Source organism: Megalops cyprinoides, chromosome 19, assembly GCF_013368585.1.
Source record: "Megalops cyprinoides isolate fMegCyp1 chromosome 19, fMegCyp1.pri, whole genome shotgun sequence".
Taxonomy (NCBI): Eukaryota; Metazoa; Chordata; class Actinopteri; order Elopiformes; family Megalopidae; genus Megalops; species Megalops cyprinoides.
In genome coordinates, this window is record NC_050601.1 from 21,097,491 (window position 1) to 21,110,385 (window position 12,895).

The 12,895-nt window shown below is 47.2% G+C and overlaps 1 protein-coding gene across 1 annotated transcript; it reads left to right on the forward strand.

The window, feature by feature from the left end:
- Positions 1 to 213: 213 nt before the first annotated feature.
- On the forward strand, positions 214 to 9,024 carry dgke (diacylglycerol kinase, epsilon). Its single transcript, XM_036552906.1, has 11 exons — positions 214 to 1,183; positions 2,558 to 2,717; positions 3,224 to 3,343; positions 4,616 to 4,759; positions 5,739 to 5,896; positions 6,119 to 6,170; positions 6,292 to 6,405; positions 6,696 to 6,767; positions 7,595 to 7,722; positions 8,141 to 8,252; positions 8,794 to 9,024. The coding sequence occupies exons 1-11, from the start codon at positions 741 to 743 to the stop codon at positions 9,010 to 9,012; spliced, it is 1,722 nt and encodes a 573-aa protein (XP_036408799.1). The 5' UTR covers positions 214 to 740; the 3' UTR covers positions 9,013 to 9,024.
- Positions 9,025 to 12,895: the final 3,871 nt, after the last annotated feature.

The following is a 12,895-nucleotide window of genomic DNA, read 5'->3' on the forward strand; positions in this document are numbered from 1 at the left end:
TCATTTGTAAATGCCCATTTCTAGAGAGCGGCGCCTCTTCGTCTTTCACTTGCTATCTCAGTAAGTATTCGCATCTAACAAAGTAGCTAGTTAGCATGTCATGTGTCTAACATCCGTAAGACTCGCCTTGAAGCTGCACCGGCCACAGCGGGAAGCGCAAACAATTACGTCACTATTTCCGTTTCCGTCTATTGGTCCACTGCAACAATTCATAAATGTGTTGTGAACGTTCTGTCAGTCCTCCATGATCTGTCCAGGATTGGCATATGTTGTCTGGGGATGGGTCTGCCGGATTCGAAGGTGATTTTTCCAACTATATTTTATGGGGTTGCTATGGGATCTTTTAAGAAAGCACAAGTCTCGTGTTCGATCTGCAGCGAAGTCAATGTGCGCAATGGTGGACAGATGTCTGGCAGCGAAAGCTCCCGCATCAGAAACGCCGTTTTAGTCGCAAGCTAGCTGGCTCTCTGTGATCGCTCCTGACAACCTCGATTTTCTGTGATGACGACAACCGTGAATACAGCTTTCGTTCAATGGATCTTGGTTTTTGTCGCAGAGCTAGCTGTATCAGATCTTAATATAACAAGTCATGCATCAGGGAGATGGTGTGATTGCCACCTCCATCTCATATAAACATTTGAAGCGCCGAGAGGGCGTGTACGTTCTTAAAACTATTTTATGAATTTGGTCGTTTACTCATCACCGAATCGTCTATCTGGCGGAAACACTCCTCGAGGCCCATGGAAGCAGATGAACCGAACAGCGAGCCCGCTGCCGACTCCCGCGATGAGTGGAGGCTCCTAGCATGGACCGTCTTGGCCGTTATGGTCCCTGTGCTGATTACGCTGTGGTGCAGCGTTCAGCGCTCCAAGCGGAAGATGATCATAAAGGACAGAAGCAAGCACGGGTGGCACTACACCGACCTCTTCAACAAGCCCACCTACTGCTGCGTCTGCTTCCAGCACATCATCCAGGGGGCCTTCTGCGACTGCTGCGGCGTCTGCGTGGACGAGCAGTGCCTGCGCCGTGCCGACCGTAGCCTGCCGTGCAAGGAGATCATGGCGCCGGCCCAGGCGGACGGAACGCAGGCCCATAGCTGGGTCCGCGGAAACGTCCCCCTGTGCAGCTACTGCGCGGTATGCAAGCAGCAGTGCGGCACCCAGCCCAAGCTGTGCGATTTCAGGTAAAACACCTCCCGTCGTTAAGGTCATCCGAAAATTACCTCTATATTATTTCCTGTTCTGCAAGAGTCTAGCAGATGTCGGTTTTTGTCAGGGTGAGACGCTTGACCTTTTAATTGTTGACACCCAGTTGTCAGAATGGATTACCTTAAAGCAGGGGCAGCCAGCCTGCGGGCCTACGGCCTCATTTTGGCTCTCTAAGATTACATGTGTGGCCCCTGAAGTGACTGCAAAGGCTAAAGATCACATGCATTGTGAATTGGATTAATGGTACAGTTAAAATTGTCCCTGTTAGGGCCCTGTGAAATGTGTGAACACTATTCCAGCACTGACAGAGAGTAGAACAGCAATGGACATTTGGCAAAATGGCCAATCCATGACCTCCCCCTTAATGTCATCTTTAAAGCAAAAACAGATTTTCTGTACAAATGAAATCATGGATAAAAAAATGGACAGTTCATGGTGTAGTGTATGGAGCAGATATTAAAATTTTGAGAACAGTTTTACTGCAACCCTTTCAGAATCGTACAGCTAGATGTTGGCTACAACCTCTTTTCAGGTTTGTCCTCCTTGCCGTAGTTATCCCCTTAATTCTTCTTTCAGTCACATGCCCGCTGTTCCATTCTCCCTCTTTCCGCTAGTCTGCTCTCAATCCTGTGGATAAACCCGCCCAGGCATGTGGGGCTGACATTCAAGAGGGATTCATGCTTTTGCATTGTTTGAGATTGGCCTAAAAGAGCTAATCTGCTAGGCAGAGGTTTGGTGGCATAGAGATGGCATGTTAGCTTGAGCTGTAATCAGTCAATCACACAGTCACATTGAAAACGGTGGATCGAGGCGCATTGCCTTCATGGAGTCGCAAGCTGGGACCCACTGTTTTGCTCTTCGCTGTCTCTGATGATGATGGTGTGGTCTATAACCCAGTGTTCATGCACGCATTTTTAGCATGTTGATTTGAAAATGAGAGGCCATAACCTGAACTGCACATGGAAGAGCCTGATTATCTATGCTGTTGTTTATTCATGAGTATGAACAACTGTATGTGATCGTAGAATTTTAACAGAAGTATCCGTTCAAAGGCCGATGTGTCCTAACATTGTGAATGTATCTCTACAATGTCCCACGATGGAAAGGCTACAGGGACTGTGGAGTGTCGCTTTCACTTGGTGTCTGTAACATGGTCCCCCAGGACTGGGTGGTTTATGTACTGTCCCCTGGACCTAGCGCAGGTGGATGTCGCTCTGCGGGTTTAGTTTGAGCGTGCCGCCCACCTCCATTTTTGGTGCCCAACCTTAGCTGCACGGTTTGCTGGTTTCACGGGCGCCCTGAGGGTTCTGGGACGGTCGTAGAAAGGCGCGACTGCTCTCTTTCGGCAGGTGCGTCTGGTGCCAGACGACTGTGCACGACGACTGCAAGTCCCTGCTGGAGGACGGAGGGCGCTGCGACCTCGGAGAGTTCCGGAGCCTCATCGTTCCGCCGCACTACCTCTATCGCGTCAACAAGCTGCGCCGCGGCTACACGGAGGAGCACAGCAAGGTAACGGTGTGACCTTCCTGGCGGGAAACGTGGGCCGCTGCGCGGCAGCAGTGTGGCATAGTAGTAAGGATCGGGGCTCGTAACCAAAAGGTTGCCAGTTTTATTCCCCACTGGGGCACTGTTGCTGTACTCTTGGACAAGGTACTTAACCAAGAATTGTTTCAGTAAATATCCAGCTATATAAATGGGTAACATGTAAAGTTGTAACGTATGTAAGTTGCTCTGGATAAGAGCGTTTGCTCAATGACAGTAACGTAATGTAAAAGTGGATCGAAGTATGACAATTCTTTATCCTGGGGGTGGGAAACAGAATAGCCTTTTTTTTGTTAAATTTGTCAAATGTGAAATGAATTGGGAGGTAAGAGCCTGCAGGCGTCCCTTTCCCTCCACATAACGCGGGGACGGAGGCAGGGTGGAGGCCCCTCTGCTGCCACGGGGCTGGGGGGCCGCAGTGTGGCTTGGCATGACAATGACTCTTCTGTTTTTTTATTTTTGCTCACCCATAGCTAGCAGCCACCCTCGGGAGCGGCTGGTCCCCCGTGCTGGTCCTGGCTAACACGCGCAGTGGGAACAACATGGGAGAGGCCCTGCTGGGAGAGTTCCGCACCCTGCTCAACCCCGTTCAGGTCAGTACCCCCATAAGGGTAAGGGCTACCCACAATGCATCCCTCTCTTCTGCCCACCTTGAAAACGGTCTCCGCCAAAGTTTTTGTGTCCTCACTGGAACTTGCGGTGGCCCCTCAATCCCCTAATCCCCCTCCCCAAAAAAACATGCTCTCTGTGCTTAGAAGTGCGCCGGTGGAGATTGAGAAGGGCTGTTTGTGATTTCACTGCCCGGCTGCGACTTGCAGATGGAGCGGGGTGGAGCGCGTGACGTGGGCGCTCTGCCCAAGGCCGCTTTTGTCTGCTCTGGAACGCGGGGGCCAGCTCAGTCCCTGGCACGCTCCCTTCCCTTTGGCCCAGGGGGGCTACGCTGTCACCGTGAGGTGTGAATCTGGCTGGCACTCCACACGGTACAGCAGAGGGGTGGGGTGACTTCATTCTGGCACAGCTACTGTGGAAACTGGGATCAGCGGCCATTTGTTTGTTTGTTTTTTTTTTTAACCTTTCCCTCCAAATTGACAGATCCTTACCCTGAGATAACCCTTTAAGCTGGCATTGCTGTTCTGCCACCTAAAAAGTCTCTCCCCGGGTGGCGTTCCATCGCTTTCTTTATTTTGTCACTGTCAGAGTCCTGCCCTGCGCTTTCATGGCCTGACAAAGTGACACTGTGTGATGGTGAAGCTGGCCCTGAGTGTCTTTCACTACAGAGCACCATCAATCTGCTCTCTCATTGTCTGTTCATGGTTCTGTTTTCAGTGCTAGTTTGTTTCAGCTGAATCTCCTTCTTTTTTGAAAATGTCGTTGCTAAAAACTGCTGCCTTAGGTTGTTGTGACTGTAACTGTTGAACTTCTCTCTGTCTGTATGGGGGAAGGAATGAATCGGGGCATTTGAGAAGGACGGGATGTTATAGATATTGGGAATGGGCACTACGGAGGGATGGATATTGAGCATGGGTTTGGGTGCTGTTGAAAATTTTGTGAGCATGTGTATTTCACAAGAATCTGAAGGGGCTGTAAGGCCAAGGGTTGGCTTGCAGTGCGAAGGATGATTTCTAGGACAAAACTGTATTCTTGACCGGGGTCATCATTTTGTATGGTCTCATTTTGAATCTCAGTGAAATCAATAAAGGAAGTAAAAATACAAAAATATAAAACCGAAAATGATCCAGTTTGAAATAGTAGTAGAAACCTCACTGACATGTTGCTCTCGTTGTTCTGTCGGATCGTGCTGATAGGCCGCTGTGATTGGTCCATAGATTCTCACTGAGCGGTTTCTCTGGTCTCTCCTGGCACAGGTGTTCGACCTGTCGCAGCTGTCTCCAGCCAAAGCCCTGCAGCTGTGCGCGCTGCTGCCCCCGGGCAGCGTGAGGGTCCTGGTGTGCGGGGGGGACGGCACGGTGGGCTGGGTGCTTGACGCCATCGACACCATGAAGCTCAAGGTAAGGGCCACCTACCCACAATGCACCCCTTCTCTTCCGCCCTCCTCGAAAACGGTCCCCGCCGAAGCTTTCGTGTCCCCGGCAGAACCTGCAATGGCCGCTTAGCATTTTACCCACAATGCACCGCTCCCAGTGAGGGATCAGCTGAGTGTCTCTGTTGCATGCCAGCAGCGAAACATCCCTGTAATTGAATTTGTGCTTCTTCTTTGAATGTCGGACCGGTGGAAAAGCAAATGCATGCACATTTGCTGGGTTTTAGGGGATTGAGGTCAGCGCATGGTTTCTGGGGAAGGGGAGATCGGTGACCGTGCACAGTTGGGCTGCTCTCCTACCTCTGTGCGTGCAACGCTTTTTAAGCCCGCGGAGCTGCCAGGTTGAGATTATTTCTAAAATTAAAGCTTTTAAGCTGCTTAGGACGCGGTGTACCCAGCGGTGGGAGAGCCAGGAGAGCGACGGGGGTTTGGCAAAGGGGGAGAGGGAGCAGTGAGAGGGGGTCCACACCACAGGGATAAAAGCCGCTCGTTGGAACTGAAATTGCACTGCTAGAGCAAGCCTGGCGTTCAGTGCTGAGATGCAAAGACGGATGTGCCACTCCCGGTTCTGGCATACAGAAGAAGAAGAACGCGATGTACCGAACAGCAGCAGCCTCAGGTCTGCTAGCCTGTTCCGGTGAAGTGCATTGTGGGTGAAATAGTCTGTAGATTCTAGATTCTCATCACTCATGGTGGATTCTTTGTTTTGTGTGTGTCTGTGTGTGTACACATATTGGATGTGGAGACCGGCAGTGCCTCCACAAACCTACTGTGTTCATCAAGTATTCCTGACATATTGAGAAGTTGAATAAAGGCAGACGCAGCTTTCCATTAAAGGAGTGATGGCAGTGTCTGCACTTTGTTTAGACAGCGCTCCTTCCTAGTTTTGCCAAAGTCATCAAGTCTTCATAAGTTGTGTGTGTGTGTGTGTGTGTGTTTACGCCCAGGGCCAGGAGCAGTTTGCCCCCCGTGTCACCATCCTGCCCCTCGGGACAGGGAACGATCTGTCCAACTCCCTGGGCTGGGGGGCGGGCTACGCTGGGGAGATCCCTGTGGAACAGGTCCTGAGGAACATCCTGGATGCTGAGGTCGTCAAGATGGACAGGTCAGTGAGGATACATCAGTCTGGCCTTTTTGAGTCTGGCCTTTTTGACGGTACTGAGAAGGTTCCACCTGTAGGTCATGAGCAGTTGATTGGGAGCCGCTTTTTATCTTTGTTTATGTAATAACAGTAAGTATGATCAAAGTGCCTTAACCATAGTGGACACATATTGTGTGGTGGTCAGGTCTCTACAGTAATTGTTCTCTAAATGATCTTGATTTTCAGGTGGAGAGTTCAGATCACTTCAAAAGGATATTACAACTTTCGTAAACCAAAGGTGATTATGCAGCAGTCTATCAGCATTGCCTGATTTTAAATTGGGATGCAATCTTTTTTTTTGCCTTGATCTCTATTACCCTGTGGTTTAGTTGTATTCCCATGTGTATTGCGTTTCTTAGGTTCTGTCCATGAACAACTATTTTTCGGTTGGCCCGGACGCCCTGATGGCGCTGAATTTCCACGCCCACCGTGAGAAGACGCCCTCTCTGTTCTCTAGCCGCATCATTAACAAGGTAAGAGGATGCTGGGATGTGTGCCTTTATATTCCACCTGCTGTACCATCATATTCCATCTACTGTGCCATCTTTGATTGTACTGTTTTATTCCAATGCACCATCTTATTCCACACTGTATCGCCTTATTAAACCTACTGTAACATCTTATTCCACACTCCTTGCCATCTTATTTCTCTTACAGTGCCAAGTTATGTTTTTGTCAGAGCGCAAATGTTTCCCCACAGCTGGCAGAAATCCTTGGTGTGTTCAGACTACATTGGTTAATTGACATCTTCTTTCTTTCCCAGGCTGTTTATTTCTTCTACGGCACCAAAGACTGCTTAGTTCAAGAGTGTAAAGATCTGGACAAGAGGATTGAGGTATTGTGCTTGTTGTATTGCCTTAAATAGAGGTCCAGAAGTGTTCTACACAACTGACCAACATGATACAGTTAAATTTGAAACGCCGCCATGTGCAGCTTGATTTGATGGAAGCACTGAAATGGCTCACTGTAGAGTTGCAAAGTATGTAGATTACTGACACCTTAGATCTTCATGTGGGGAAAGTTATCACTTTAGTTTAATGAAGTGACCAGGCCATCCTGTTCATTTTAGCTTTTCATTGTGTATTGAGAAGTGTGATACTGAGTATCCAGCACTCAATCAAGCCTGGCTTTGAGCATTCCAAGGGTCTCTGCTACTATAAATTACAATTAGCTGTCAAGTAAGTGTTAAATTTAGATAAGTGGCAAATTTCCACCTTTGCTCTCTTGTTCTGTTGACAGATCTTATCTTAATCTAGCCTGTCTTTCTCCACTTTGTTTGTCATTTGAATTAAAAACCCTCAATGAATTCCTACACGAGTCTCCTTTTAGTGAGACTACAAAGATTAAGTGTCAGTTTCTCTTCACACGTTATGCATAGAATGAGTCTTGTTGCCCTTCTCATTGCTCTTTTGAGAGCTTCTATGTAAGTGTAGTGCCCAGAAGGTGTGTTGCTCTAAATTTGGTCAATATGAACATTAGAGGATATGAACATGACTGAGCTTTTTTGCTTGCTCTAAATGTTGCTGAGCTGTGATTGCCACATGCCCTAAATCTGGTCTATACAGACATTAGAGGGCATATGCTTGAATGAGGCATATGTGCTGCTTGCTTTAAACATGGCAGAGCTGTGATGAAACGGGCCACCTGTGTGTTTGTCGGCAGCTGGAGCTGGACGGGGAGAGGGTGAACCTGCCCAGTCTGGAGGGCATCATCGTGTGCAACATCGGCTACTGGGGAGGAGGCTGCCGGCTGTGGGAGGGCATGGGGGACGAGCCCTGCCCCCCGACCAGGTAGGCAACCAATGGCAGCGTCTCTCCTGTCTGTCTCCTATGAACAGCAACAGCCTCCCTAGCAACCCACAGCACCTACCCACAATTCCACAGCGGGTTTAGGACTATAGGTTAGCTTCCACTACCCCCTGTGCGTCTTGTTCTGTAGCTGAAGGGACTGACCAGTGGGGTGTGTCTAATGCAGACAGAACGCAGAAGCGATGGTTAGATTTTTCTGATGGCGTCTTTTGTGGAAGCTTGAGAGAAAATGAAATTAAGTCAAAGAAGATCTCTCTACAAAGCGTGCCCTTTGTTATTTATTAAAACCTTCGGGTGTCTCTGTGGACTTGCGCCCTCTGTGTTTCTGGATGCTGTTTTAAAGATTTGAGTGTTTGTGCTTTGTGGGGATTTTTTTTAACGGGAGTCCGTTCCACTGCAGGCTGGACGACGGGCTCCTGGAGGTGGTGGGGGTGTTCGGGTCCTTCCACTGTGCCCAGATCCAGGTCAAACTGGCCAACCCGGTGCGCCTGGGCCAGGCCCACACGGTCCGGGTGAGTTCCCATAGCCTGGCGTGCCCCGCAGTCAAACCTGACATACTTCCTTCTCTCTTCGTGCCATCACATTACATTATCAGCGTTTAGCACATGCTGTTATCCAGAGCGACAGGTTACAGTTTTTGCATGTTATCTATTTATACAGCTGGATATTTGGGCTGATTACCTTGCCCAAGGGTACAACAGCGGTGCCCCAGCAGGGAATCGGCAACCTTTCGGTTACAGGCCTGCTCCAGATACCTGTGTTTGAGCATTGGTCACTTTTCTCCAGATTCTACCTCATCTGGCTTTGCTTCTGTTGACAGTGGTAGTTCAAAGTCTGGCCCTTGATTACCGTGCTTTCCACCCATTCCATGGCTGTTTCTGCCGTGTGCCCTGTTTGTGGCTGACGGTGTCATACCTGTAGCTGACCTTTCACATGTGCTGTTCCTTTGGCCAACTCCAGGCATAGCTTTAGAGCACCTATGGCCTGTGCCGTTCCCTGTAGCTCAGCTTCTGAAGCCACCGGCTGACCCCCATGCCCTCTCTGTGCCTGCAGCTGGTGCTGAAGAGCTCGCGGATGCCCATGCAGGTGGACGGGGAGCCGTGGGCGCAGGGTCCCTGCACCATCACCATCACCCACAAGACGCAGACGCTGATGCTGTACCACTGCGCGGAGCAGACGGACGACGAGGACGACAACAGCAGCAGCTCCGAGACCGAGGGGCCCGCGTCCCAACCCGTCTGCGGCCGAACAGTGCCTACCAGCACCCCGTAGCTCCTCACCCTCCCCACCCTCCCCACCAGCCTCACCCTCCGCCTAGCTCCCTGCCAATATCCCCGCCTCTGTCCCCGCCCTCCGAGCAGGGCCGTTCCCAGCATGCCGAATTGCGTGGCTCTCGTCCCTGCGGGCCACAGCTCTGAATAGGCCCAGCTCAGGTGGTTCCTGTGGAGCCGGGGAAGTTCCTGTGGAGTCGGCAAAGAATGCGACGCAGGGAGCTGAACCGTAGCCGCGTCCGTGTGAAAATGCCATTTGCACTGATCCCCCTTGACACTGATGCCAATAGGCAAGCAGCAGGTCTCTCACCAGTGGGCTGAAATGGCAGCGTCTGTGCCTCTCAACCAGCAGGGGGCGACGTCAGCCAGGACTGAACCAAATGGGAGGATTGGCAGTGAAACTCCCTCAGTCAGCTCTTGGTCTTAAAGGAGCAGTGTGGTTTGAGATGTATGTGTTTTGTAACATGTATCAGATTCTTGCATCCGGTTTTGAGGGGCTGGGTCTAAAACAGCGTGGAAGAGCTGTGTGTCATGGACAAGAGTCCGATGTACCTGCAGCTCAGTGCTTCTGCTGTAACTCAGTGGTATCCCGCTAAGTCTTGCAAGAGGGCTGTTTATCCACGGAGAGGTTTCCGATAACCAGTCGTAAAACAAGGTTAGAAATATGCTGCTTCTTAATACATTAATTTGTGGCTTAGTTACTGTAACTGTTTTCTACTGAAAGTGGTGGCAGTCGGGAGACTCATGAAAGTATTTGATACCTATTATACAATATCATCAAGCAACTTTATATTGGACTTTTAATTCTTTTAATACCAAGTACCAAAACTCATACACAAGCCACTGGATGTTCCACTCAGTAGGAAACTATTCATTCATTTTTCTCCCCCTGATTTTGCATACTACCTTTTGTGCTGAAAGTCATAAATTGTTGAATGTTAAAACATTTGTGCAGTATTTATTTAGACCTAGTAACACTGAAGATGTATTTTTGTTTAATTTTGAGTCTTGCATTCTGGATTATATTTATGTAAATATATGAAATGAATATATACATGAAAAAAAGAGATGAACGTCAAGCATTCTGGATACATCTTCCAGATTAAACGGTAATTGTTTCAGCAGTGACAGTTGGTTCCTAGCTGTGTCATCATCTTGGCAGTAACGAGCTGTTTTCTTGACGGGTGACGGATGGTCGTTGGTGCTGCTCGTGTGCAGCGTTCTGTTTACTGAATTCTAATGCACTGATACCGTCTTACATTTCCTTGTTGATGGACTGAAAACTTGACATAGGAGATCTCTCTGCTTTCGAGAGAATAGTTTACATTGTCGAGCCCAGCCAAAGTGGTAAACACACAGGATTTTAGGTGTACGGAGGAAATTGTGGCCATATCAATGAACTGAAAAAATTAAAGGTCGTTATTGTGTCAAAGTGAGGTTTTGTTAAAGATAGTTATTTGCGCTGAGCGACGGGCAAAACAGTTCTTGTGGAGCTTATCGCAGATTTCCATACGTAATGAGCAAAGACGACTAGGTTATCCCAAATGTTTTAGGTTCCACTCGCTTATTATAAATAACATATTTTTCTGATAGCCTAGTAGAACTCTGGGTTTTTGAGTTCCATTACTTTTACGTTTTTGTTCTACAAATTCACAGTGGGTGTTGCTGATTAACTATTTGTCTGCTTACCATACATGTGAACATGTGATATGCGTTCATCCCGTGGAAATAGTTTTCATTTGCCAGACCTTAGGTTTTCAAACCATGTTTAATTCTGGTCACCTCTGCTGTTTAAAATTTCAAAACCCGTTTTCCACCTGATACCCCTTCACTTCTGTGTATTTTGAGATTCGCATGTGGTGGCCTGTGCTCATTGATTTTTTTTTTTTTTTTTTAACTTTTGCCATTTAAAGGCAAATTTCACTTCCTTGTGCTTTGGATGGACATAGGGATGGGTTGATCTAGTATGTCTCAAGATTGACGTACCGACACATACTGGCTCTTGGTTGGAAAGGTTTTTTTTTTTTTTCGTTTTTCTTAAACATAATTGCTTCATGATTGAATTATAATACTGTGTGAAGTATGTAATTTGCTCGTCGTACCTGAACAAGATTTGGAATTAGGTTTTGGCAACATGCAAGTACTTTGATATTTGTGATTGAGATTGATTACAGGAATTGGCGGTGCTAGGGACGTTTCATTTTGGCTATCCTTGACTCCCCGGACATAATAATAACTATAATTTTATTTCCACTCAATCAGTGCATGAGCGTTATTACACTGTCGCGCAGGTCTGTCGCCCGGTGCATTGACGCCTTATTGGACTGAATGTTAGGCCGATATTTTTGCGAAGATACACAGTAACAAGAGAAATTACGAAATTGAAGAAAAGAAAGATGTACAGGACAGGAAAGCTGCTGCATGTTCCATATTCCAGCATTACATCCAAAAACACAGGTCATTCTATATTAGGTCAGTTCACATCGAGTAAAGCAAATGTAGTCAATTCTAACATCCATTCCAAATTTCAAAGAGGTTAAAGTTACATAAATTTAATATATTTTAATATATTGCATATAACAGAGAAAAGAAATGGGCGAATTAGAAAGGAAATTAATATATTCTGTGAAGCAATGGAAATGTGTGTGAGTTGAATGTCATTGTTAAATTCGCATGATTTTGGAAATAAGCCAATACGTGAATTGTACATAAGAAATATTTTCAGATTGTGTAAATTATAGCCTCCACGATATGTTTTACAAATATTTTGCGTAAAATGGCTTTTGAGCTGGTTTACATTGTCTGTACAATGGTTTTGTTTTGTGACTGAAAAATAAAATGCAATAGTCAATGAAAGTGCCTTGCCGTGCCTTTTTCATTCATGGAACTACTGTGGGAAATAACCCTCGTAGTTCCGATTAGGATGGAAATGTACAGCAACAGAATGATTCGGGTTATAGTCGGTTGTTTGCAGCGTAAGCATGTGCTGCATACGACCGCGATGCGGATTAACTCCCAGTGCAGCGAAAGGTAGGCAGTATATAGGCTTGCTCACACATTGTGCACATGTGGACAATGTGCAAGTCCGCCTGCGCCCCTAAGGTAACAGATGGCCAAGGCCTTGGGCCGGACTGTCTTTTCACAGGCAGGAGCACAATGGCGCACTGGCCCGGCCCAGTGTATAGCGTCCAGGAGCGCCGGCGCATTGTCATTTGCCCTCCGCAAAATCCCAATTACACGGTGCCTTTGTGAGAAGCACTTCACCTCCAAGAAACCCTATCCGAAAAAGCCAATATTTTATGCATTGAAATATGGAAAATAGGTAATGCATATAGAAAAGCAATTTCAAGCAGTGCTCTCGGAGGTTCAGCTGTGAAAGTGAGCGTTCTGGAGCGCACTGGACTGGTGAACCCGAACAATGAGAGACCAGTGAGACCCCATTCATTAGCCATCCATCAATTTCTACATCACTTTAGCCTACAATGATTTGATGATATCATTACTTCTGTGAAAGCCCAACTAGATGAATACAAAAGCGCTTTTGAATCTGCTTAGCCCCAGCTATACATCGATATTGATAGAGTTCTATGCACAAAGTCTATTTTTTATATTTCGAAATACTTTATGCTTCCGTTTTCAAAAATGTTAGGACATCATCATGACTCACCTAGTAGCCTAATCTCTAATTTTGTTGCAAAGTCAGGAGAGTTGCCATGTGTGTAATTTAATTTTAATTTTTAATTTTAAAATTATTTTTTTCTTTGTAGCCTACTTATTAAACACGTCTAAATTGTATCAGTATCTGCATCTCTTAATTGTGTTGGAGCAGACTTTCTCCCACTCCGCCCCTCCTCTTTTTTTTCGGACCCCCACCCTTTCACACA

Coding starts and splice junctions, on each gene's coding strand:
- dgke (XM_036552906.1), top strand. CDS start 741: ATGGAAGCAGATGAACCGAACAGCGAGCCCGCTGCCGACTCCCGCGAT. Junction 2,718..3,223: donor ACACGGAGGAGCACAGCAAG/GTAACGGTGTGA, acceptor GCTCACCCATAG/CTAGCAGCCACCCTCGGGAG. Junction 6,171..6,291: donor ACAACTTTCGTAAACCAAAG/GTGATTATGCAG, acceptor TGCGTTTCTTAG/GTTCTGTCCATGAACAACTA.